This window comes from Neovison vison, chromosome 7, assembly GCF_020171115.1.
Source record: "Neovison vison isolate M4711 chromosome 7, ASM_NN_V1, whole genome shotgun sequence".
Classification (NCBI taxonomy): Eukaryota; Metazoa; Chordata; class Mammalia; order Carnivora; family Mustelidae; genus Neogale; species Neogale vison.
Genome location: NC_058097.1, coordinates 94,157,136 through 94,184,720, shown reverse-complemented (window position 1 = coordinate 94,184,720; position 27,585 = coordinate 94,157,136). Strand labels below are relative to the sequence as shown.

The 27,585-nt window shown below is 41.8% G+C and overlaps 1 protein-coding gene across 1 annotated transcript in view; it reads left to right on the top strand.

The window, feature by feature from the left end:
• The window catches only part of FDX1 (ferredoxin 1), a 31,508-nt gene that overhangs the window by 2,231 nt on the left and 1,692 nt on the right, over positions 1 to 27,585 (top strand). Inside the window, exons 2-3 of the mRNA XM_044257685.1 lie at positions 3,438 to 3,562; positions 24,277 to 24,406. Of these exons, the coding sequence (XP_044113620.1) occupies positions 3,438 to 3,562; positions 24,277 to 24,406 (255 nt within the window). The remainder of the gene's footprint in view (positions 1 to 3,437; positions 3,563 to 24,276; positions 24,407 to 27,585) is intronic.

Sequence of the window (27,585 nt, the reverse complement as noted above, 5' to 3'; positions counted from 1 at the left end):
TTTTGTTGTGTTTTCGGTTCCAAAGGGCTATCACAAAACTTGTTGTACTTCACTCTCAAGAAAATCCTGGAGGTAGGTGGGGTGGGGGATACAAATTCATGTTAAGTAGCTGGCAAACTAGGTGTTTAGCAAACACCATAAAAATTGATCATTCTTTAGCGCAAGGAGTCATTTGGAAGAGTTAGGGTGGCTACGGAAGTAGGGAGCCCTAAAAGGGGCTCTGTCTCTGGACCAAATGCCCCAGGGCCCCCCCGTATGGTAAAAAGGTGGGCAGCAGCCAATCACTCCCTCTCTAGGAGAAGTCTGTCACGAACTTACCATGGCCACCCCTCACAGCTTCCTTAAAACACCTGTGGCCGAGCAGAATAAATGGCAGTAGGAAAAGGTAACAAACGAAGAAAAGAGATGCGTGTGGTGCTGACTGACTAATTGACGATGGTAGAAGATTTAGAAGGACCATATTTCTCAGTGCGTGAATTCTTACCCTGAGGAACAGCTCAGGGCTTTTGGCAAGTTCTTAGAATTGGGGGGAAAATATAAAACCCACCAATACCAATGACTAATAGCAGACGGAGAAAGGCATTTGGGTAACGTACATGTGTATGATGCTTTAAGGACCAGAGTTTCCACAGACTTTCCTTGAATGGTCTCAGACGCTTGCTGAAGTCACTGTTGCCTGCATCTCCCTGTCCCCGAGCAAGGAAGTGGGCGGCTTCCCACGGTCATCTCACGCGCGTGTGTCAGAGCCGCAGAGGCAGCCTACATCTGATTCTTGGGTTCCAGGCTCTGTCAACTGCAGATTACCCTTCCTCTCCCGTTTCTGCTTCCTTTCCGGGCCTTCAGCAGACCTTTCATTGCTCTCACTCTGCGGTTTTTTCTGTGCACTGTACGCCTTTAGTACATAGCCCTTCAGGCTTTTCATCAACAAAAGGACTGAGGCCTTAAAGTTGTGAATCTGTGTTTGTTGAGCGCTCCTCTGTGTTAGGTATTTTGCCTCCATTGTTAAAACTGGAATCTACATGTTATCCTGATTTTATTCATTTATTTATTTATTTTTTAAAAAAGATTTTATTTATTTATTTGACAGAGAGATCACAAGTAGGCAGAGAGGCAGGCAGAGAGAGAGAGAGGAGGAAGCAGGCTCCCTGCTGAGCAGAGAGCCTGATGTGGAACTCGATCCCAGGACCCTGAGATCATGACCCGAGCCGAAGGCAGCGGCTTAGCCCACTGAGCCACCCAGGCGCCCGTTATCCTGATTTTATAGAAGAGGAGTCTGATGTCACATTTCCGTGCTGTAAGCTTAGCTGTAGAATGCTCCAGAAGAGCAGCAGTGGTAAAACCTTGGCTTACAGTGGTGCACGTCTGGGATGGGATTGTTGCTATTGTCCTTCCTGCAGCCTTTAGCTCCCGGGCATTTGTCCTTGTCAGATCCCTAGACTGCGGTGCTGGGCTCAGACCCGTATTTCCATCTGGCTTCTGGACAGTCTTCTCTGGTTCTTTTCTTGTAGCTCAATTAAAACAGGTGTAGACTTGAACTCATTTCCATCTTCCCCAAGGCTGCTCCACCTCTGTGAAGTCTGGGTTAAACCAGAGCCCTCCTTGCCTGAGCTGCAGATCTTAACAGTGTTTCTTCCGTCTTTCTCAGTCTTCCTTGTACAGATGGTCAACAGAACCTTCTCTTTCCGTGTCCTGAGTATCTCTGAGGTCAGTTCTCCTACATTCTTTCTTTGTCTGTGTTCTTGGATTAACCCCAAGAGTCCGCCCTGCCTGCAGAGTATCCTCATTCGCAGCCATTCTGCCTTGGGGAGGTGGCGGTTACCTAGTTCAAAATCAGGACGAATGTTCAGGAGTACTTACTTCAAAAGTACTTTCTGACTGTGAAGAGAAGTTGGAGAGCACTGGCCCTTTTGGAGGGACATTCTCTCTCTCTCTCTCTCTCTCTCTCTCTCTCTCGGACACACACACACAGGTGATAATTTTTAATTCATACAATTCTCTTTTTTTCAGCATTGAATTATCAGGGAGGGCATTATCTGAAAGGGGCTTTCAGTTGCCTCATTTGTTAAGTAAGATCATTGGACTTGATAATTTGGGATTCTATAATTCTAGGGTTTTTCTTACACAAAAGTTTTCTTTGATGGATTATTACCATCTATTGGCGGTAGTGAAAATTGCAACTAATTCTTTTCAGCTGAAGTACATCTTTTCATTTGTGAGGCAAAAATTAAAAAATGACCGGCGGTGGATGACAGGCTTCTAGTTGCTAACAGAATTTCTTCTCCCAGATTGTGCAGTGATGTTTGTGAGAAGCGAAAGCGCTTTAAGTCAGTGAGCTAACTCTGGTGGGTACAATAATATCCTGTAATGAAACGCGTAAGGAGGCATTTTCTTTATCCTCTCATGGATTCAAACACACACAGATCTACACTAGTCCCTTTGATTTTTGAGTACATGATGAGGACTAAAGTGAGATGTGTAAATGCTCAGGAAACAGTTGGACTGCTGCCTCACAGCCACAGGGCCTACCAGACACCTGCATGACGGGTGTCGTACTGACCCCAGAACGAAGGGCCTTTTTCCAGTGTTCCACGACCATGCTCTCGTCTTTTAGGGATGTTACATAGAGACATTGCTTTTAAGAGGGCTGTGGGAGAGCAACATAGATTTAATGACTGATGAGGATTGCTAAATGTTGTCATGTGACTGCGACCTATGACCATGACCCTTGGGGTGACACAACATGTGGCCTTAATAGAAATGTGGTTGCTCTTTCCTTTAAGGTGGTGGGTAGAGCTTCCTCTCTGGTAGGTGGAGAGATAGACATACCTCAGCTTTGTGATGTCTTTTTCTCAAATAAAAAAAAAAAAAAAACTGTGGAAAGGAAAGAAAATACTATAGAAAACATATTTGTGTGCGTGGGTGCACTTCCATAGATGCACACCCTATTTTCTTTGGCCTTACAGGCTCTGAAAACAAGGTTTTAAAAAAAAAAAAGATTTAATTTATTTATTTGACAGAGAGAGCACAAGCAAGGGGAGCAGCAGGCAGAGGGAGAGGGAGAAGTAGTCTCCTTGAGGAGCAGGGAGCCCAATGCAGGGCTTGATCCCAGGACCTGGGTCATGACCTGAGCCGCAGGCAACCGCTTAACCGACTGAGCCACACAGGTGGCCCTGAAAACAATATTTTAAAGATTTTATTTATTTATCTGACAGACAGAGATCACAAGTAGGCAGAGTGACAGGCAGAGAGAGAAGGGGGAAGCAGGCTCCCTGCGGAGCAGAGAGCCCGATGTGGGGCTCGATCCCAGGACCCTGGGATCATGACCTGAGCTGAAGGTAGAGGCTTAACCCACTGAGCCACTCAGGCGCCCCTGAAAACAACATTTTAAAATATCCCTTGAAATGACTAAAAATAATAAAGGACTGCTTCCTTTCCAGCTCAGAAGATAAAATAACAGTTCACTTTGTAAACCGTGATGGCGAGACATTAACAGCCAAAGGAAAAGTTGGTGACTCTCTCCTGGATGTTGTGATCGAAAATAATCTAGATATTGATGGTTTTGGTGAGTATGGGACATTTGTTAAAATTTACAAGTGAAACCATTAAATGGGTTTCAACTTTTGGGTGCTTTTTTGCAGAATTTTAACCTTTAGCATGCTAAGTAAAATACTAAAATTCAGGACATGTTAGTGTTAAATTTTCATTTATAAAGAATATGAGTGATACTGCATTTTTCTTCTTTGTACATTGAATTAACCATGTGCCCCGAAGTCTGTTGCCTCATTCCCTTACTGATGATGACTTATGTGCCACTAAGCTGGGGGTAGCAACTGGAGTTGAAAGACAGTAGGTTAGAGGTCATGAATGTCATATCACAGAGGAGTTGTTCTGACTTAGTCTTTTGTTTTTAACTTTATATTTGGAAATACCTTCAACTTAGAATTTTTCTATATAATCTTCACTAAGCTTCCCCTAATGTTAAAGTTTACATTACTGTGGTATAGTAATCAAAACGCAGAAATTAATGTTGACTCAATTACTCAAAAACTTGAGATTTAATAGAATTTTCCTGTTTTTTTCCAACTGTCTTTTGTTTTGGGATTCAATCTAGGAGGCCACGTTGCATTTAGGTATTATATGTCCATATTCCCTTCAGTCTGTGACATTTCCTTAGTCCTTTCTTGTTTTTCACAACCTTGATACTTTTGAAAAGCACTGGTACATTATTTTATAAAATGTGTCCCTCAGTTTGGGTTTGACTGCTGCTCTCTTGTATTGATAGAGCTAATGCATTATTTTAAGTGAGTTAAGGAGTTACTTCTTTTTTAAATTTTATTTTTATTGTGCTATAATTGCCATTTAACTTTATATTCGTTTTAGGTGTGTCACATACTGTTTTAATATTTGTATGTATGACAAAATAGTCACCGCAGCACATCCAGCTAACCTGCATCACCACATGGTCTTGAATGTCTGTTCCCCCGCCTGGAAGGGCAGTTTATCTACCTCTTGTTAGAGAAGGAAGTGTTTTAGTTAGAAAGTTTTTATGTCTTGCTCTGACTGTATTCTTTACCAGATGTCCCAGATGTTCCAGAAACTGTCTTCAAAGCAGATGTTCCAGAAACTGCCTTCCTATGGCTCAGGGACACACGGTTCTTTCACCTGGCAGTTTTGCTCAAGCGCTGTCTCTCTCTCTCTCTCTCTGGAGAGATGGTTCTCAAAGGGGGTTCCTTTTACCATTAGCTTCATGTCACTTGGGAAATGCAGATCTTCAGGCCCCGTGCTAGACCTTCTGAATCAGAAAGGCTGCGGTAGAGCCCAGCAATGTGTTTTCACAGTCCTCCGTGTGATTTTGATGTATGTTAAAGTTAGTGAACCACTGGTCCACAGGAAAGGCCCAAGGAGTATATCTGACTATGACTCGTTCAAGGCATTGTTCACTCTGCACTTTTAAGAGCCCTTCCAGATCAGAATTATGTCTCCTCCATTTTCCCTTCGTGTGGTAGATAAGCCTGTATTAATACTCATCACGGTTTTCCTCTTTAGGGAGGATTCCCGTCTCCCGTATGAGATTACGAGCTCTTGCTCAGGTGCCTCACAGAGTCGATTTTGTCCAGAGTTGACAGTGTGTCGCATTTGCTGAATTCTTACATCTAACATCAGTTCAGGTTAATCATAACAACAGCCATTTGAGTGCAAACAACATTCCAGCATACATTATCTGTTCTTGTAACAAGTCTAAGAAGTAGACTTGTTTTTTAAAACCTTCTATGTTATAGATGAAGAAAATGAGGCTCGGGGAAATTAATTTTTTGGGGGTCATACATGGAGCAGTTAGGAGGCCTAGGACTCAAGTGTCTAACCCCCAAACCTCTGCTTTTCCCTTTCCTTTTGCCTTTCTACCATTTTCCCTAAGAGATGTCCTTCCTGAGTGAACACCTGTCCCAGAAAGAATTGATACAGTTCTCATTTTAAGGAGTTTTTTAGTTGATTGCTCTGGTTCTTGGCTGGGACTGAGTTTCAGAACCTCTACAGAACTTTAAAAAATGCAAACGTCTGCCTTCCATCCTAAGTAGTACAGGGAGAGACAAAGTTGTGCAGGTAGACTTGTAAAAAGTTGCACAGGGTTCAGATCTACACTGTGGTTAAGAATGACTAATTTGACAGAAAGGGAAATTAGAGAATCGATTCTATTTACTATAGTACCAAGAACCATAAGATACCTGGGAATAAACCTAACCAAAGAGGTAAAGAATCTGTACTCGAGGAACTACAGAACACTCATGAAAGAAACTGAAGAAGACACAAAAAGATAGAAGACCATTCCATGCTCTTGGATCAGAAGAATAAACATTGTTAAAATGTCTATACTGCCTAGAGCAATCTATACTTTTAATGCCATTCCGATAAAAATTCCACCAGTATTTTTCAAAGAGCTGGAGCAAATAATCCTAAAATTTGTATGGAATCAGAAGAGACCCCAAATTGCTAAGGAAATTTTGAAAAACAAAAATAAAACTGGGGGCCATCACGTTACCTGATTTCAAGCTTTACTACAAAGCTGTGATCACCAGGACAGCATGGTACTGGCATAAAAACAGACACATAGTGGAACAGAGTAGAGAGCCCAGATACGGACCCTCAACTCTGTGGTCAAATAATCTTCGACAAAGCAGGAAAAAATATACAGTGAAAAAAAGATAGTCTCTTCAATAAATGGTGCTGGGAAAATTGGACAGTTATATGTAGAAGAATGAAACTCAACCAATCTCTTACGCCATACACAAAGATAAACTAGAAATGGATAAAAGACCTCAACATGAGAGAGGAATCCATCAGAATCCTAGAGGAGAACATAGGCTGTAACCTCTTCGATATCAGCCATAGCAACTTCTTTCAAGATATGTCTCCAAACAATAGACGAATGGATAAGGAAGATGTGGTCCATATACACTATGGAGTATTATGCCTCCATCAGAAAGGATGAATACCCAACTTTTGTAGCAACATGGACGGGACTGGAAGAGATTATGCTGAGTGAAATAAGTCAAGCAGAGAGAGTCAATTATCATATGGTTTCACGTATTTGTGGAGCATAACAAATAGCATGGAGGACATGGGGAGTTAGAGAGGAGAAGGGAGTTGGGGGAAATTCGAAGGGGAGGTGAACCATGAGAGACTATGGACTCTGAAAAACAATCTGAGGATTTTGAAGGGGCGGGGGGGGGGGAGGTTGGGGGAACCAGGTGGTGGGTATTAGGGAGGGCACGTATTGCATGGAGCACTGGGTGTGGTGCAAAAACAATGAATACTGTTACGCTGAAAAGAAATTAAAAAAAAAAAGAATGACTAATTTAGGGAAAGAACTCATTGGTAATTTATGTAAAATATATATTCTATAAAATTTATAATTCGCCTTCCTAATGAGTTCATTCAGTTACAACTTTAAAAAGTTTTTTTTCTTTTTTTTAAGTAGGCTTCACATAGGCTCCACATTCAGCATATAGAGGCCAACACAGGGCTTGAACTTGTGACCCTGAGATCATAACCTGAGCTGATATCAGGAGTCAGATGCTTAGATGACTGAGCAACCCCAGGCACCCCCGCATTCAGCTATGCTTTTAACTCAGCTTAGTTTCTCTGATTTTTTCTCTCACAAATGAAAAGTGGTACAGCACACAGTGATTGAGAATAGACTGTGGAATCAGATTATGGTTCATAAACCAGCACTAAGACGCCTCTTACTGGCCGTGAGACCTGGGGCAAGCCACTCAAAAATCCGTATGCCCCAATTTCCTCTTCTTTGAGAAACAATTATAAAGGTTCCGGCCTCACAGAGCTGTTGAGGATTAAATGGGCTATCGGAAGTGAAGTGCTGAGCCCAGCGCTGACCTTGGTAAGAACAGTAGCATATGTGGCATTTTAACTTGGCCTTCCCTCATCCTCTCTCCATTCCTGCAGTCGCTTTAAGACTCCGCAGCTTCAGAACTACAGGAGATGTGAAGCTCAGCAGCCTCGCAGCCGCCGGGCGGATAGGGTTTGGATTCCTCGGGAATCCATCTCCAGAACGCGGTCACGAGTCCTGCAGCTTCCCGGGAAAGCTCCATCCTAGGGCATCGTTCTTTGGCCTGCCTCCGAGACTGCTCTGTGCAGGGAGCTCTGTCCCTGTGCCTTTAGTCTGAAACATCACCTACAGCTGGTTCACACACCAGCTGGGCAAGCACGAGCCCGGCCAAACATTTAGAAGGAAGATGTGGGAAACAAGATGTCCATAGCGGGCTTTGAAATTCCCTGGGGATCTGGAAGGGCCATGCACAAGTGCAGGACCCTGCTCGTGCCCAAGAAGGACGTGACAGCATCCTAGCTTCTCACCCTGGCTCCCCGTCAGGTCCCGCACGGTGAGGGCTGAGACAGACGTGTAGGCTAGTTGAACGTCGAGGGGAGCACACCACACATACACACACCAGGCTTGTCAGCAAAGGGTAGAAGACTCACTGGTCCAAGCACTGAAGGACACCCTGCTTGGGCATCTGGCTGACCACTAAGCTAACTGAGCAGAGACCTCAGTGGCCGCACACAACCAGGAAGACAGACTTGAGAGAATTAGAACAGGAAAGTCACCAGGAGCAACAGCAAACCTGGGGCACAGGGTGGAGACCTTCATTTCCACAGTTGCTACATCGTGTTATCTCCAGTGTCCACTTTCAGTAAAAAAAATTCAAGCACCAAAAGAAATGGGAGAGTGTGGCCCACACTCAAAGCTCCCCCCAAGGAGGCCGAGGCGATAGACTTACCGGACAAAGATGTTACACCAGCTGTTACAGAAGTTCAGAATGCTGAGGGAAACGACATGGAGGTTTTCTGGCATCTTCACATCAGAATGTGTGGAGGCCATTGCTGCTCTGAGTGGGGACACGTAAATGAAATGATGGACGTTCATGCCCTTGAGAAAGCTGAACTTTTGAGAGCTCTGAGAAAGCTGATGTGGAACCTGTGATCTGTAAATTGATTTTTATAAATTTCTCCACAGATTTGATCATATGCACTAGGCCTATATACTGGGCTATTACTGCAGAGATACTTTTAACAGCAAAAGATTTGAAACAACCAAATGCCCATCAATAGAGGGCTGGTGTGTAAGTTATACAATGGGATATTATATATTCTTTCTAAGAAAAGAAGTCTCTGGAAGGAGTCTTAAAACCAAATATCCGTGCTTATCTGTTGATAGGAGGAAGATTTTCATTCTACAACTTTTTTTCTTTTTAGGATTTTATTTATTTACTTGAGAAAGAGAGGGAGTGAGTGAGTGAGAGAGAGAGAGTACTCACAAGCCAGGGGAAGGGGCAGAGGGAGAAGCAGGCTCCCCACTGAGCAGGGAGCCCAATGTGGGGCTCCATCCCAGGACCCCGAGATCATGACTTGAGCTGAAGGCAGATGCTTAACTCACTGAGCCATCTAGGTGCCCCTCATTCTACAACTTTTTATGCTTTCTGAGTTTTGAACAGTGTGAATGGGTTATGTGTCTTAAAAATGTCTGTAAGAAAAAACTTAGAGGAGACAACCTAAATATCTAACAACAGGAACTCTGTAAGTCTGCAATGGCATTTCTAAAGTATAGTATGTGTCTGTTAGAAGTAGCATTTACAGTGTATAATCACATAGGTAGATGCTTATCAGTGGAAAACACAATGTTTTTTTTTTTCAATTTATTTATTTTCAGAAAAACAGTATTCATTATTTTTTCACCACACCCAGTGCTCCATGCAAGCCGTGCCCTCTATAATACCCACCACCTGGTACCCCAACCTCCCACCCCCCCACCACTTCAAACCGAAAACACAATGTTTTTAGTTGCTTTCGATTCTTCAGAATGCACTGAGAAAGATACTAGAAGATGTTCAGACAGACAGTGTGGCTGTCTCTTCTTGATCTGATGGTGAGGTTCTCATCTTTATTCCACTTCTCTCTATTGTAACTGCTCCAAGTAAATGCAGTGATTTACTTTACTACCTGTGACTTGAGTAAGTCACTGGTGTTCCTGTGCCTCACTTTCATTAAAAATCAAATGAGGGCAATAATAGTATTCCCCTCATAGGACTTTCATAATGCTTAAGTCAATATTATGTCTTCAGAATATTATGGCATTAGGGAAGTGTTAAAAATATTTGCACTAGTCTATTTTATTATATAAAAATCTGTGTATGTGATGAGGATACCACTTCAGGGCCATCAGGATGACTTCTGTCAGAAGAAGGGGAGAAGAACAGGTGTTGGCAGGGAGAAGGAGAAAGTGGGGGTCTGCTGCGGGGCTGCTGGGAATGCGGGACGGTGCAGCCGCTGTGGACGGCAGTTTGGCCGGTCCTCGGGGAAACAGAGTTACTGTGTGATCCAGCTGTGCTATTCTAGGGCATCCCCAGAAGAATTGCAAGCAGAGACTCAGATCCTGGTACAGCAGTGTTCACAGTGGTCGAAAGATGGAAACAACTCACATGTCTACCAGTAGATGAGTGGATAAACAAAATGTGGTATATATGTGGACTGGACTGTTCTTTAGGCATAAAAATTGCTGAAGTTCTGATACCAGCGGCAACACAATGAGCCGTGAGAACATTGTGCTAAGTGTGGAAGCCAGACACAGAAGGACAAGTGCTCTGGGACTCCCCGTATGTGAGCTACCCAGAGGGGGCAAATTCAGAGAGGCAGGGGAGAACAGAAGTTGCCGGAGACTAATGGGAGGCGAGAATCTGGGCTGAAGAATATCTTCTGGAAATAGCTGGTGGCGATGGTCGTACATCATAATGAAGTACTTAGTGCCACTGACCCGTATACTTAAACATGGCTAAGGATGGTAGATTTTTTATGTTATGTATATTTTACTACAATTAAAAAATTGGGGTAAGAAAGAAAATCTGTGTAAACACAGAAAGTAACATTTTTTTTCTGATTAAAGAACCAATGCATTTTCACTGTAGAAAATGTTGGAAAATTTAATAAGCATGTAAAATAGAAAATCCACCCATTATTCTAATCTCTGCAACCACTAATGACATTGCTATGCTTTTTAAAACCTGTATTGTGGTTACATTTTTTGCAGACATGAATTAGATAAAATAAAAGCAATATGAAACTATTGAAGTTTCGTACTCAACACAGTGTTTGAAATTGTGTGACTGTCTCCACATTTTTAAGATTCACTTAATTTGGGACACCGGGGTGGCTCAGTGGGTTAAAGCCTCTGCCTTTGGCTCAGGTCATGATCCCAGGGTCCTGGGATCGAGCCCCGCATCAGGCTCTCTGCTCGGCAGGGAGCCTGCTTCCTCCTCTGTCTCTGCCTGACTCTCTGCCTACTTGTGATCTCTGACTGTCAAATAAATAAATAAAATCTTAAATAAAAAAAAAAAAAGATTCACTTAATTGTAAAACTGACAGTCGTGGTGAATTATAACCCGTCTCTGTGCTAATGCCACGAGGGGTTGCCGCGTGAGCAGGTAAACAGAAGCGTTTCCTGATCTTTGACAGCAGCACTGAGACTTGGGACTGTTAGGCTGTTGAAAAAAAGTGGAAATCAGAATATCCCGCGGCAGTGCTCACTAACTCACCAGGTGACGGCGTGGTGCTGGAGTCCACCCCCAGGCCGGAAACTGGGGGGTGGAAGCTGAACGTGACCTCATGCCCAAGATGGTCAACAATCGCCCTGGCCTTCTATGCCGTTAGTCGAGGAGTAAAGACTGTACAAGCCAAAGTGCTTGGAAAATAGGATTTTAAAAAGCAAAAATATATACATATTTTTTAAATTTATTTATTTATTTATTTGACAGACGGAGATCACAAGCAGGCAGAGAGGCAGGCAGAGAGAGAGGAGGAAGCAGGCTCCCTGCTGAGAGTGGCTTAACCCACTGAGCCACCCAGGCGTCCCAAAAGCAAAAATATTTTTAAGCTCAGAAAAATCTCTTGGAAATCAGGAGATGTGAGAGCGGCGGGCATGCCGCCGGGGGTGCCATGCGGCATCTGCAGCAGGTGTTGCTGGTCGGCCCAGTGACCGGCCCTCCTGCCCTGCCGCTCCCGGCCTGCATTTCTCTGAGAAAGTTAGTCTCGGCTGGAGTTTTGAGTTCTATGCCTCCCTTGCATAAAAAAAAGATGATTAGTTCTAAATGCGTTGGGTTTCCCCCCATCGCATATTCCATGAGAGAATATCTGACATTAAGTGTTCTTTTGTAAACATTGTTCGAAAGTTTGGGGGTGCCTGGGTGGTGCCGTCTGTTGGGTGTCCGACTCGTGGTTTTGGCTCAAGTCATGATCTTGGGGTCGTGGGATTGAGCCCCGCATCGGGCTTTGTACTCGTTGGAGAGTCTGCTTGGGATTATCTCCGTCCTTCTCCCTGCCCCTCCTGCATCTGTGCACACTCTCTCTCAAAAAAATAAGTAAATCTTGGGGCGCCTGGGTGGCTCAGTGGATTAAGCCGCTGCCTTCGGCTCAGGTCATGATCTCAGGGTACTGGGATCGAGTCCCGCATCAGGCTCTCTGCTCAGCAGGGAGCCTGCTTCCCTCTCTCTCTCTCTGCCTGCCTCTCCGTCTACTTGTGATTTCTCTCTGTCAAATAAATAAATAAAATCTTAAAAAAAAAAATAAGTAAATCTTAAAAAAATAAATACAATGCATATTTTTCTATTATATGGATATGCCATGACTTATCCATCTCTTTCTTTGGACATTTAGGTGGCTTCTGATTTTCAGCTCTTCAAAATAAACTTAAGGTGAACATCCTCAGAAATACTTTTTATGTATATGTTTTATAATCTCACAATAAATTCTAGGGATAGAATTGTCTAGTAGAGTTTGTTTTATAAATGGCTCAAATTATTTGCCTGTTTTCTGATGAGGTATTGTGTGTTTTCTTGGTTAGCAAAAGCTCTCTAAATGTGCCATTTGACAAAAAAATCATAAAAATGAAAACTAAACATTTACTTAAATGAGTTTCAACCTCTGTTACTTGAAGCCACATCTTTTCTCAAAGCATTATAAATGTGTTATTTGCAGTAATTTTCTTGAGTTGCTTTCCATTAATTCCTTCTTTTTTTTTTTTTTTAAAGATTTTATTTATTTGTTTGACAGAGAGAGATCACAAGCAGGCAGAGAGGCAGGCAGAGAGAAAGGGAAGCAGGCCCCCTGCTGAGCAGAGAGCCCGATGCGGGAGCCCGATGCGGGACTCGATCCCAGGACCCTGAGATCATGACCTGAGCTGAAGGCAGCGGCTTACCCCACTGAGCCACCCAGGTGCCCTTCATTAATTCCTTCTAAATCAAAGCAAGCATAAGTATTGTAAAGATAAGTAAAAACATAAGTATTTAAAAGATACCTCAAGGTATCTTAAAATTTTGAAGATCTTTAAAAAAACGGGGGGGGGGGAACACCTGGGTGGCTCAGTGGGTCAAAGCCTCTGCCTTCGGCTTGGGTTGTGATCCCAGGGTCCTGGGATTGAGCCCCGCATTGGGGGTCTCTGCTCAGCAGGGAGCCTGTTTCCTTCTCTCTCTGCCTGCCTCTCTGCCTACTTGTGATCTCTCTCTCTCTCAAATAAATAAATAAAATCTTTAAAAACATTAAAATTTGACGATATTTCATTATTATTGAGTATGTATTGCAGTATGCTGATTTTCAAACTGCAGGTTGCAAGTATTAGTGGATCGTGAACCCAATTGAGTAGCTCCCAGCAAGCATTTTAAGGAAATCAGAAAGAACAGAATATATAAAAACACAAGATCTTTTGCAAAGGTATATTATTTCATGAACTATTTGTTGAGCTATTTTACAAAGTATATGTGTGCTGGGTCATGGTATAGAATGAAGTTCACACTGAGTCACAATAAAAAAAAAATTGTTTTTGAGGGCCATTAGTTGGTTGGGTAAGAATAGAATCTTTGTGCGTAGGTTTGATTCTCAGCTCTGCCAAGTAACCTGCTTTGTGACCCAGGGTTCGGTACCTAACCTCTTGTTTTACTGAGGGTAGAGTGGGAATAATGTTAGTATCTACCTCATGAGACTTCTGGAAAGATCAAATGAGCTAATCAAAGCAAGTGCTTAAAGTAAACATTAGCTACTGTTGTTAGCATGGTTATTAATACAGGTTCATTGTTCATTACAGAGCACTTCAAGAATACATTGAAAAAGGTTTCCCTGGATGCCTGGGTGGCTTGGTCTGTCAAATGTCTGCCTTCAGCTCAGATCACGAGGGATCGAGCCCCAAATCGTGCTCCCTGCTCAACGGGGAGCCTGCTTCTCCCTCTACCCATTCTTCCACTGTGGTCCCTCTCTCTCAAATACATAAAATCTTAAAAAAAAAAAAAAAGTTTCCCACCCCACTGAGGTAACCACTGAAGAATCTTCCCCCTTGCTACTCTAGGAATATAGAAAATTTAATGCCACAGTCTTTAGTAGTTTGACGGGAATTCTGCGTTCACTTATGCGGTCTCTGGAGAGAAACTTTAAAGATCCATGACCTGAACATGTCCAGAAATTTGGGCATGTAAATATAAACTTACGGTAAGCTAAACCAGGTTCACTAAAGATAGAGTTAAGCCTAAGCCACTTTCTAGAATAAAGATGAAGGAAATGAGGTCAGGAAGTCTGGGGCAGCCATTTGGTTGATTCCTAACGTAGAATAAGGAGATTTTTTCAGTGTTGCCCTTGTAGTCCAACTCAGGGGAGGCTCACCAAGTACACAGTCCTTTTTACAGTTTCTCCCTGGGTGATCTCATACCTTCTGTGACCCTAAATCCCATGTTGCTGTCCATAAATTCTTGCATTTACCTTGTTAACTCCCCTCTCCACTGAGCCTGGAACTTACAGATCCACCTTTCTACCTTACATCTCTTCTTGGAAATTGCACAGGCCTTTTAAAGTCAGCATACCTAAATAGCATTTGATTTTTTTCTTCCCCACCGAAACTAGTTCTTCCTCAGGTCTCACCTGCCATCCGTATCACTCAGCTGTTTCAGCTGGAAACTGGAGAGTGTCTTTGGCTCTTCCTTCTCCCCTGACCCCCGCCTCTGGTGCCGTCAGCAGCCGCTGTCCGCTGTGCCTCCAACATACGCCTGCCCGCCTCCCCGTGGTCACTGCTTGGGGCTGGCCAGCCGCTGCCTGCTGGGGACTGTGCGGACCTGCTCCTGCTCTTGAGCCCTGCACTTGGGGTGACCAGGCACGTCCCCTGACGGAAAAGCATGAGTAACTTCCCGTGTCACATAGGATACAAAGCACATTCCTCACCCCAGCCTAGGAAGCCCCACTGCCCTTCTTCCTTTCCCGAATTTCTCACCATTCTTTCTCTCACTGCAGCCACACTGGCCTTTTCTCAAGAGCTGACCTCACCCAGAAATTTTGCTTTGAGACATCATACACACTTTACATGTTTCTCTTGCCTGGGACACCCCCTCTCTCCTCTCTCCTGCACACGGGATTTTCATCTGCCTCGGCTCAGGTTTTACGTCACTTCCTCAGTGATGCTCTGCGCAACCACCCAGGCCGAAGTCGGACTCCTCTCTCTGCCCTGAGCCCTTTATTCTCTGCCACAGCATCTTCTGTCTTTCATTGCATGTCTCACAACCTGTTAAGTATCTGTTCCTTCATTTGCTTCCTCCTCAGAGCCTGTGATGGAGGATAAAATCATTCCTGTTTTATTCCTCACTGTATGAAGTAATGAGCATATATGAGTAAAAAGGAAAAAATGGTAAATTTTGGAAGTAACACACTTATAAGCATGTGTATTTTCAACTTTTTTTTGTTAATTCCAACTTTTATATTGATTTATATTTCTTGGAGGATTGGTTTTCAGAGTATATTATAATATTTCGTCACTAGGGGGCAGCTATACCTCTCTGATCAAACGGACCTAGTTTATTACCTAAAACCTTGTTTTTTTTTTTTTTTTCCCCCTGCTATATCATCTATTTCCTTCATGTCTCTTTTGAGGGAAGTTATTCAAATTGGGAGATCCTGATCATGTTCACATAAATCTATATGTATTCCTGTTTTTTGATTCCCTGTTGTTATACTGCATTACTGGCTATGCCAGATGAAACTTTACTCTGGAAAATTAGATTTTATACTTAAATATTTTTATTTTAATATAATATTATATATATATTTTTAAATATATTTTTAATATAATATATAATATCATATTTTTAATATATAATAGTACAGTTCTACTCTGGAAATTTGGGGGAAAGGGATTAGGTTGAGTGGGCAGTCTTTCTTGTTAGCATCATCTCTCCACAAAATAGTCTTCATTTAAGCTACATTTGTGCGCACATGTACGCAAAATGATCTTTTTCCTATTGGCAAACACACAAATTACATGAAAAAAAAGGAACAATAGTCTGTAGATCTCTTTTTTCTGGGAGTTAATATTATGGCAAGAATTTTATTAAATAAATAATCAAGCCAGGGGTACCTGGGTGACCCAGTCAGTTAAGTGTCTGACTCTTCGTTTCAGCTCAGGTCATGTTCTCAGGATTGTGGGATTGAGCCCTGTGTTGGGCTTCACGCTGGGCCTGGAGCCTGCTTAAGATTTTCTCCACACACACACACACACACACACACCCGCTTAAAACCAAACAAAACCCAAACTCAGTCTGGAGAAATTTTATTTATTACCAATCTTGAGATTAGCCAATAGCCATACTTACTTATTCTTAAGGTAATTTTGAAATTATGTGAACTCGAAATTTTGTAGATTAATGGTGTTAAGGGTCTTACTCTAGTAAAATCAGAATTACTGTGAAAACCGAAAGTTTGTCAAGAATCCCATAGTTTCCAGGAGCTAAGCTGTGTCAGCTGTTAATTTTACATTTGTTACTGTAGCTAAAGTGATGCCATCTTCAGTCACTATCATGTAGACTGCTGTTTGTAGAAGTCAGAATGTTTGTGTGGTTTTGTTGACTGTAGTGGTGATGTTTTAAATTCTAGTTATAATTTAATATTTAAAAATAATTTAATATTTTTTAAAGCCTATAACAGTTTCAACCAAGTGCTAGTGCTGAAAAATGCATCTGAAAATCAGTTATTTTGGAATAGAATTTAGATGTGACAAAAAGCTATGACAAAAGCCAAAAATCTGTATTTTTTTTCCATGATACGTATTACTATTAATTTAGGAGAACTCTTAATCAGTAACCAGAGTGCCACCAAAATAAAAGCAGCACTGAAGTGTGCATACCTTGAAGTTCGTGAAAATTGTTATATAACCAGGCAAGGATGACTGATAAAGTGCTGGGGCCAGGGGCTAATACCGGTGTGGCTATAATGTGTCCCTAAGTCTGATTATCATCTATGATAATCATATTTTATGTATATTTATATATATTTTAATATATCATATTTTCGATTATTTAAAAGGTGGACATAGTAATGTAAAAAGTTTTATTTGAAATGTTTGTTCACCTAAGTGTATTTTATTATTATTATTTTTAAAAATCTTATTTTGGAGAGAGCACTTTTTTTGGAAAGTCTTTGTCTTTCTTTCATTTCTGAAGGACAGCTTTGTCAGAGTGTTTTGGTTGGAGTTTTTCCTGTCAGCATGTTGTATATGTCATCTTGGTGTAGTTTCTTTTCTTTCTTTTTTTTTTTTTAAGATTTTATCCATTTATTTGACACAGAGAAAGGGAGTGCACACAAGCAGGCAGAACGGCAGGAGAGGGAGAGGGAACAGGAGATGCAGGCTTCCCACTGAGCAGAGAGCCCGACGTGGGGCTCCATCCCAGGACCCTGGAATCATGACCTGAGCTAAAGACAGACACTCAACTGACTGAGCCACAGGCGCCCCACCTCAACGGTTTCTGCTGAGAAATCCACTCGTAGCCTTATGGGGATTTCCTTGTAAATTACAAGCTTTTCTGTTGTTGCTTTTAAGATTCCTTCTTTGTCTTTGATTTTTGGCAGTTTTATTATATTGTTTCTTGAAAAAGATCTCTTGAAGTTAAGTTTGTTTGGGGACCTCTGAGCTTCATGAAGTTGCATGTCCAACTCCACCAAATTTTGGAAATTTCTCAGCTGTTACTTCTTAAAATAAGCTTTTTGCCATCTTTTCCCTCTCTTCTCCATTGGGGACCCCAGGAATTTGTGGATTGTTTGTTTTGATGTTCAAAACACCAGCAGATCACATAGGCTTTCTTACTCTTTTCCATTCTTTTTTTCTTTTTTCCCTCTGGATAATTTCAAAGGTCCTATCTTCTAATCTGCGGTCTTTCTTCTGCCTGGGCCATTGTGTCGTGGATGGTCTCTGTCGCAGTTTCCATTTCCATTTCTTTCACTGTGCTCTTCAGCTCCAGAATTCCTGTTTGGTTCTCTTTTATGATTTCTGGCTCTTTGTTATACTTAACCATGTTCATGCGTCATTTTCCCGATTTCACTGATGGTCTTTCTATGTTTCTTTGTAGCTCATTTAATTTCCTTGAAACAGTTATTAGGAATTCTTTATCAGGTAAATAGCAGACTTTTTGTCTTTGGGGTCAGTTACTTGAAGATTAGTGTTCTCTTGGTGGCATTGTGTTTCCTTGATTTTTCATGTTCTTCAAAGTCTCGTGGTGTTGTCTTCACATCTGCAGTGGCAGTCACCTCCTCTAGTCTTCGTGGACCGACTTTGGGAGGGAAATTTTTATCAGCCCTGCTAGGGATTCTCAGGCTTTGGGGGGCCTTCAGTCGATTTACCTGCACGCTTGCTTCCTCCTGTGGCACAGTCGTAAACTTCTGTGCCTTCTCTGGATTCTGCAGAGCCAGCTTGTGTGCTCACAACTTCCCTTTTCCAAGCGCGGCCTGTCCCGGGCCCGCAGTTGCAGGCTGGCTTCATGCACATGCTTCCTGGTCATCTGCACAAGCTCACTCTTGATGCCCTTGGGAGTGTGCTTGGGGGAGTTGGCCACAGGGTCAGAAGGAAGATGTGTGGGTGAGACGTGTGGACTGCTTGAGGTATCTCTGCATGGGCTGGGTAGATCTGGGGGTGAGGCATCCCCAGTGCTCAGTGGGCCTCCTGCTAGAGCACATGTCATAGTTAGTAAGAGTCACATCCCTCTGATACATTCCGAGCCCTGACTGCTGACGTCCTTGCCACGTGCTGCCCTCAGCACGCTGGATGAGGCGAGGGAAGCGGGCCTGTTTGGCAGCATCTTCTTGAAACAACTACTCATCCTCGGGCTGCACTGGAGTGTCAGCCCCACCTGGATTCCACAGCTCCCACAGAGGCACTTTGTGGACGGTGCCAAGTTGTTGTTGTGGAGGGTGGGGTGTGACCGAGGCCCATCTTTGTTGTCCATTTTGCTGCACTCAGTCCCTCACCACAGTTAATTTTAAAAACATTTTCATTATTCCAAATGGAAAGTCTATCTATGCCCTTTAGCTATGACTCCCCAAACCCCCATTTCCGGTCCCTTAAACTATCACATCTTTTTCTATCTATAGATTTGCCTATTCTGGATACTACATGTAAGTGGAATCAGAAGTTGTCTTTTGTAACTGACTTTTTCTGATTAGTATCCTATTTTTAAGGTTCATCTCTGTGGTAGCATATATCAGTACTTCATTCCTTTTTAGGGCCAAATAATACTCATATTCCATTTTATGGATATTCTACTTTTTGTTTACACTTTCATCCCTTGAGGGATATTTGGATTGTTTCCAGTTTGTAGCTATGGCCAAGCTATGAAAGAGAGGATGTTCTTTTCTTTTCTTTCTTTCTTTCTTTTTTTTTTTTTTTTAAAGATTTTATTTATTTGACAGAGAGAGCATAAGCAGGGGGAGTGGCAGGAAGAAAACACACTGGTGGGTAACTCACATGCTCAGGTAACCAACCGTCTTTCATGGTAGCTGCCACGGAGAGGAAAGTGGCGAAGGGGCTGTGGACACCTGACTGTCCACCTGTCCTCTCCCACGTCCAGCCCCCGGAGAGATGGTGGTTGCAAGCCTCTGCAGTGGGCTACAGGAAGCTGCTAAAGGATTTTGAGCAGGAAGGTGATGCAGCATGTCTTATTTTGGACCAGTATCACTGGTGGCTGTGTAAAGGATGGATTTGAGATGGGTACCACAGAAGCAGAAACCATGGGATTTCACCAGGGGGAGGGTAAGAAGATGGAAGAAAGTAGAGAGAGCCGAGGAGAGATCCCGTCCTAGAAAGGGAGTAAAAAGAAGACTGTTTCAAATGGTAGAGAGAGCGCCAGAAAGGTGCAATGTGAGAAAAGCCCGGGGAAGAGGAGGGTGCGTACATATTGTCTCAGTCATCTTGGAAAGGAGAGAAAAGTTCATATACCCAGTAAATCCCTCTGGAAAAATTGGGACATTCCTTTTTGCACCACCTGGTCAAATGAAACGAAGAGTCACCAGCCATGTTCCAGCTCTTCATACATACACTTTCAACTCTTTTCCCTAGGAAACTTGAATTCTTTTAACCTTCTCTCAAAGATTTTATTTTCATTCTCTAGTATAATTTTCATTGCCCTTTTGGGAACCTTGCCAGTTGTTTCCACATCTTGCTTAAGTTGCCAAACTCAGAGCTGAAGAGGATTCTAACAGGCATTTGACAAACGTTGAGTATATGCAGAAGATTAAACTTTAGGTTCCTGCAAGCTAAGTTCCTATTATACATTCTAGTCCCATATTTACTCTTTACGTCAATGCACTATATTCGTGATCACCCCATATTTTATAGTCCCTTCCAAACTTTTTCTGTCAACAGGTGTGCTTTTCTTATTCCTTGGACTGGAAGGAAATAAAATATAACAGACACTCTTAGACGCAGAATGAAATCAACTCAGCCTGTTTAAGACGGCTAACATTGTACTGAACAGAACGGTCATATTGTGCTCTAAGTGTCACTTTTGAAAAAAAAGTTCTGCATCTACAATTCACAAGACCTCATGAATCACAATTAGAAGAAACAATCCTATAAGACCCTCAAGGTAATAAGACAATCTGAGGAGGATTTTTTTTTTTTTTTTTTAGATTTAAAAATCTGTCCTATTTAAAAAAAAAAAAAAACAGGAAGACTTACAGAAACTAGTGAAGATGTGTCTCTGAAAAAAGTACTTCGTAGGAAAATATACATCTTTTTTAAAAGAGCCTAGAACTGTGAGAACAACAAGAGCCTAGAACTGTGAGAACAACAAAAGGCTATTTCAGAAAAGTTACTCCTTTCTTTTGTTCTTTTCTCAGCTCATAAAAAAAATATTTCATGATGGCTAGTTCTTCCAATTTAGTAGGTTCTTGGTCTTGTAGTTAAAGGTAGTCCCCCAACTAGTAAGCACCTGACTTTGTCTTTTTGGGAAACACCTATATGAATTTTAACACAGTATAAGTTTGTGTAACCACCACCACAATCACCATATAGAACAGTTTCATCACCCCCAAAATTCCTTTGGGCTGCTCCTTTGGGGTCACACCCTTACCCATCCTAATCCTTGGTAACCACTGGTGCAGTCTCCATCCTATAGTTTAGTCTTTTCAGAATGTTGTCTGAATATAAACTTACAGTACATAACCTCTGAGACTGGCTTCTCTCACTCAGTATAATTCCTGAGATTCATCCAAGTGGTCTCGTGCCCATAATTCATTCCAGCTTACTGCTGATAAGCATCCCGTTGTGTGGACGTAGCACAGTTTGTTTCTAGTGTGCATATCGTGGTATTGTGTTGTGGTTTTCTCCAAAAATTGAAGATGTTGAATATCTGGGGATTTTTTCGGGGGGAGGGATCGCCATCATTTTTTCCAAAGTCATCTGGGAGAATGGCCTAATTTTTCTCTTGTACTACTCGAAGAAATCTCTGAATGGCCCAGAGTTGTGCATATGTACACGTTCAAGTCCAGCTGCCCTTGAATATATTTTTATGGGCTTATTTGTCATCTCTGTATTCTCTTTGGTGAAGTATCTGTTCATATCTATTACCTATGTTTAATTGGGTTGTTTGCTTTTTCTTCTAGCATGAGTTTTGAGAGTTCCTTACATATTAGGGATCCTAGTCCTTTATTGGACATGTATCCCACTCAAGCTTGTCTTTTCATTCTCTTGACCATGTCATCAGCAGAGTACAAGTTTTTAATTTTAATGAATTTCAGTGTATATGTTTTTTTCTTTTAAAGATTATGCTTTTGAACTTGAGATACAGATATAAAGATCTATCTCTATCTCTCCTGCCCCCATTTAAGTAAAATATATCCATTTACATTTTGTGTGAAATATTCCAAATTTACACAAAAATAGAAAAGTCAATTACTTGCTCAAATAACCAATGTGTGTGTGTGTATATTGAGAGAGAGCGCGCGCACGCGCATGTGGAAAGGAGGGGCAGCGGGAAAGAGAAACTCAAGCAGACTCCATGCAGAGAGTGGAGCCTGGCACGGGGCTTGATCCCACAACCCTGAGATCCTGACCTGAGCTGAAACCAAGAGTTGGATGCCCAGCTGACTAAGCCACCCAGGCACCCCGTGTGTATGTTTATTAGATTATATATACTTAGTATTTAAGTGAGGTGACTTAGGTTATGGAGTCACAGGAACTAGTTATCTTCAACATTGGGAAACTTACTTGAAGCCCTGACTCATCTCTAACTAGCAATATGATCTTTAGTCTATTCATTTAACTTCTTGGGTTTAATTCCTATTGTATTTAAAGAGAAAGTTGAATTATTTAATTATAATCATTTAATTATTTATCATAAATAATCATAAATTATTAATTTAATTATTTAATTATTACTTTCACAATAGTACTAATACATAACAATATTCATACAAGATTAATAATAATAACAGTAACAATACGCTTGTATTGGGCTTATTACCTGTTTGTCATGGTTGCAAGGACATATATTAAGTAAACACTCACATGTAATTCTTGCAACCTCTGTGTGAGGCTGGTAAGGTCACTCCTGAGGGAACTGAGGTGTGGCAGGTAAAGTAGCTCAAGGTGATGCAGGGATGGAAGCCTGAAGCCTGGCTCCAGAGCCCGCCTGGGACTCCCGGGCTTCACTGTGTGGTCTCCTCCCACTCAGTCCTGTTACTGCTTTAAATCAGGTTTAGTAGAAATGAACATTTAAGGAAGTCTCTCATTTCCTTCTTGATTTTTTTTTTTTTGATAATAAAGTGTGAATGACAAATGTTTAAATTATGAGGGAACAACTCTTGTTAAAATTATTAAGTCATTCAGGGGAAAATAAAGCAGGTTACGTGTTACTGATAATAGTTACATGTTTTACGTATTGTTTATTGACCAAAGAGAATCTAAATCAAACTGAAGTTACTCCTAGGACCCTGTAATCTTTATGGTTGTGTAAAGGCTTTAAAATTATTTAAAAAACAAGCAAGAATAATATTTTCAGGTAGATTTTAACCAGAACATGCTCCTGCATGGTTCCATTTCATCACATCCTCCTTTGGACTCCCCATTTTTGGAAGATAAGCTCGGCCAGACCGGGGATGGGATTTAGAGCTATTAGTATGTGAGACAAACTTGAAGTAGCTAAGGGTGCTAAGCTTGGAGAGGGAAGAGCAGTCTCGAATATATGGAAAGCTATTGTTTAGCAGAAAGATTGAGTAAATAAACTGTTCATGAAATTCTCACAGAGAGTAGAAAAGTGGGTGCCAGGAGTTGGGGAAGTAGGGAGAGGTTGGTGAAGGGACACAGACTTGCAGCTGTACGTGAATAAGGTGTGAGGGGTTCACGTGTAACGTGGTGACTGTAACTGATGTGTAACGTGTCATAGAACTGACATTTGCTAAGATCATAGAACTGAACTGTTCTCACCAAAAAAAAAGTGATAACTATATGAGGAGATGGGTGTATTAATGAATTAGGTGGGGGGGAATCCTTCCATGTTGTGTACTTGGAGCTGATCCCGCGATGCACACTTCTGTAGCTTAAGTTTGGTCAGTTATGCTTCAACATAGCTAAGGAGAGAAAAGAAGGCCGGGACTGTGTGGGCTCGACCTGGGTCAGCAGCAGAAGTTATCGCGTGACCGACCTGCTCACACAGCGTAGCTTTGCTGGGAGGCCTTCCTGCAGACGCTAGGGAACCCGTGGGACAGGGATGCTGCGGAGCAGAGCCGGTCATGGTTTCCTTGGATTGCGTGACTCTTCAGTTCCCTTTCACAGTGCCTGGCATATAAGAGGCACTCAGAAACTAACTGCCAAATTCATAACTTAAAAAAAACAGGATGGGAGAAATAGTCTTATCTCATTATTTTAAAACCAACATGATTCTTAAAATGACTTACTTGATTCTATCTTGGTTTTAAAGAGTGATCGAGAGGGAGGAATATTTAATTTGATTTAGACGTGGGTTTACTTGCTTTCTCATTCCTCTCATATAGTATAAGGCTTCATAAATTTGTGTTGAGTTCTCCAGAATAAAGGTAAATAACTTCGATAGCTATTATATAAATTACTACGTAAATTTAAAAACGCACACATTATTGTATGTGTGCATGTCTGAGTTTATTAATTTGTAAGCTCTTTGATATTAGGATTGTGGATTTTTGTGTTTCCCTTCACAGCACTTAGCCCAGAACCTTTTTGAAAGCGTATGTGAAAGATTTCAAATTGTGTGTGTGTGCACTTGGAACGGAGGGGATGGGAAAGGGGAAGGGTTGTCTCTAAATCTGATTATTATTCAGAAATAAGATCCTGTCATTTCTGTATGCTAATGCTGATTCTAAAATTTAGACATAATCAGTTCAAGTTAGATCTGAATTGTGTGTAATGTAGGGGAGTGTGTTCAATGTCTGTTGCTTTCTTAGGTGCATGTGAGGGAACCCTGGCTTGCTCGACCTGTCACCTCATCTTTGAAGAGCACATATTTGAGAAGCTAGAAACAGTCACGGATGAGGAAAATGACATGCTCGATCTGGCCTACGGACTAACAGATAGGTAAGAGTATAGGACTACTTCAGCCATACTAATAATCTGGGAAGTTAAAGTTTTTAGTAGTTTGTATCTGAGACCAGATGCACACATGTAATAGTGACCAGATAGATAATGGTCACAAACTCTGAATATCAAATATGTGACATTTCTTTTTGTTCTCACTCTTACGATTTTTGCCTTTATGAAACTTTCCTTTCTGCTGAAGTTAAAAAAAAAAAAATCCATTCAAGGTATAGGAGGTATAAGTTCTAGATCCTAATAAATCTTCTTTCATCTATTTTTATGGCAGGGATTAATATTTATCACAACTTAATGAGTTGGGATTCAATTTAATGCTTTTTATGGTGTTCTTGAAGGACAGATTTGATAATTGGATGAAATTATCATGGGAAGTTTAACCTACTTGAAAGAACAGAAGTTTTAAAGAAACAATATATAATGGTAACTATATTAAAAAGAATAGTTCTGTTTCTAAGTGTATCTTAATACACTTAGATTTAATTAGAGCTTGTTCTTGATATTAACAATAGGTAGAATTCCTCTTTAAAGTAGTCAGATTTATAGTAATAAGTGATATTGAGTGATACTTGATTTTTAAAAATTACCTAGCCTTTCAGTTGGAGTTAGAGGAGCTAGCTAGTTACACTCATGAGAAATCACTGTTTAAGAAATTAAAAATAATAGTAATAATAATAGCCATAAATTGTATATATTATATAACCATAATTTTGTTAAATCCTTAATGTCAACCATATTATTTAATCCTCACAAAGATGTTTAGGTCATTGGTATTTATTTAGAGGTGATGAATCCATTTATTCCCTTTGGTGGTTCATTTCCCTGCTGGTGGCAGTGAGACTCATTCCCAGCAGGAGAAGCCGGGAAGGCAGGGTCTCTTCAGAGCAGAGTGTACAGTAGCTGCCCCATCCCCATTCCCCTTCACATCTTTAGATGCCATCTTCTCTGTCGACCCCTGTTTTTGCTGGGGAGTAGCACACAGAAGGCACACAGTGACTGTTGCGGGGAAAGAGAACAATGCTTCTCACAGGTAGCAGTTGTAAGACACTGGGGCACATCTGGAATGAAAATAATTTTGCTCACAGCCAGTAACCACATGTAAACAATTTCTGGGGTACCACATGTTCCAAAACAAACAAGGAAATTCTTTTGGTTCCTGTATGTATTTTAAAGTTAAGTGCTGTGTAAATGTCTTTATTTCTTAAAATAAAACGCCATTGTTTTAATGTTAATTATAGAGTCTTCTTCACTGTGATCACTGCTGGACTGGTGATACATGGGTTCATAGAGCACTTACTGTAATGGTTACCGGTCGCTTTTTTCTGTATCTCCAGGGCCTGATTCACCATAGGGCATCACTCAACTAGTTGTGGAATTAATGGTCGATAGAAGGAGAAATTCAGGAATTACCTGTGGGTCCATATTTGGTGATAGTCATTGCTTGGTGCCACTGATTTCCAGGGGAAATGGACACAGAGGCCTCAGTGTCTGTAGTTGGAAGATGAGGACAATAATAGTACCTGCCACGCTGGGTTGTTGTGTGATGCTCTTAGAACAGTGTCTGGTGGAGAAAGCAGTCATTAGATAGTTTTTAGCATTGTAATTGTAAAAATATCAATTTATGTGCTGGGTACTTACTATCATGCCTAGGTACTTGACAATGATTTTTCTGACAATGGTTAGGCAGTATCATCACCATTTCGTAGGCAGGAAAATAAGGTGTAATTACGAGATTTGCTTAAGGCTGTGCGCACATCTAGAGAATGACAGAGCCTTGATTTGCATCAGTTATATTGGGCCCCAAAGTTGTTGATCTTATACTTCTTTGAACTGAAGACCAACCCTTCGGAGTAAACACACCCTCTAGTGTATTTCCACTGTCACGTATATATGGCAAAGGGGACTGGAGAACATACCGTCGAGGTTTGTACAGTGTCAGAATTTTGTGGAACTTCAGGTGAAATCAAGGCCACTTTGCAGTTGGTCTCCTGGTCTGGAGGTATAGACATTTTGTCCACTGGGTAGACCTAGAGCAAGAAGGTAGAGGAGAGAGGGGAGAAAACAGCTGCAGGCACCATTGCCTTGTCTTCATGGAGCCACCGTCCCTGGGTCCCCATAACACACCTCTGTCCTTTGACTGCGCTTACCGTAGGCTGCCCCTTTTCACTGACAGTTGTTTCCATCTCTGTCTTGCTTACTAAATTAAAAGTGCCTTGGAGACTAGCATTATCTTGTCTGTATGTGAACACTGGGAATAACCAGCGGTCTCTCTAGGACTCGCCACAGTCGGACGAATTGGTCTAAATTGGCTTGACACATTTTCTGCCCTGCAGACAGAGCTCAAGGCATAATTGAGTACGGTCAAGGCTATTTGTAATCAGCAAATATGAATTATTGGCAGAAGGGGATTATTTCTATCAGAAGTCAGTATTTCCTCTGGTTAAACTTACTCCCTTGCTCAGAAACTTCCCAGTGGTCCCTCATTGCTCACTAGTTAAAGCCTAAACTCTTGGTGTTCAAAGCTGTCTGTGGCCTGGTGGCTGTTTTAGCCCATCACCCTCCCTGCATAGTAGCCAAGCCAGGCTGCAAACCCATATGGCCTCAAATATGCCTTGAATACCTGTACCTTTGCCTCAAATGACTTTATCTTTTATTAAGTATTACATCCTCCCCATCCTTTAATGCCCATTCTAAGTGCCATCTCTTCTGGCCAGAAGTAAGGGCTTTCTTCTTTCTTCTCAGACCTTCTGGCTTTCTCTCTCTGTGGCATCGGTCACGATCTCACATGTTAATTATCTGTAAATGTGTCTCATCTCTTCTGTTTGATTGAAAGTTCACTATTTCATACTGACACTGGTAGTTGAGTCCCAGAGCAGTTCTGTGAGGACCCTGCTTATTCTTCATCTTTAGGATTAGGTTAGGAGACTAATGTCTGGCAGGCTTAGGAAACGGGCCATGTGCCGTGCTGGATTCTGGACCCCTGCCTGGTCGGCTCTAACCCGATGCTGCCTCCTTACAGCCCCTGGCACGTCAGTGTGTTCAGTGAGGGACGTGAGGTGCTCTTCCTCGCACACCCACTGACATTCAGTGCTGTGCCTTTAGATGCTCAGGAAATGCTGGTTGGATACAGGAATGAGACCAAGACCTGCATGCCGAATTCCATC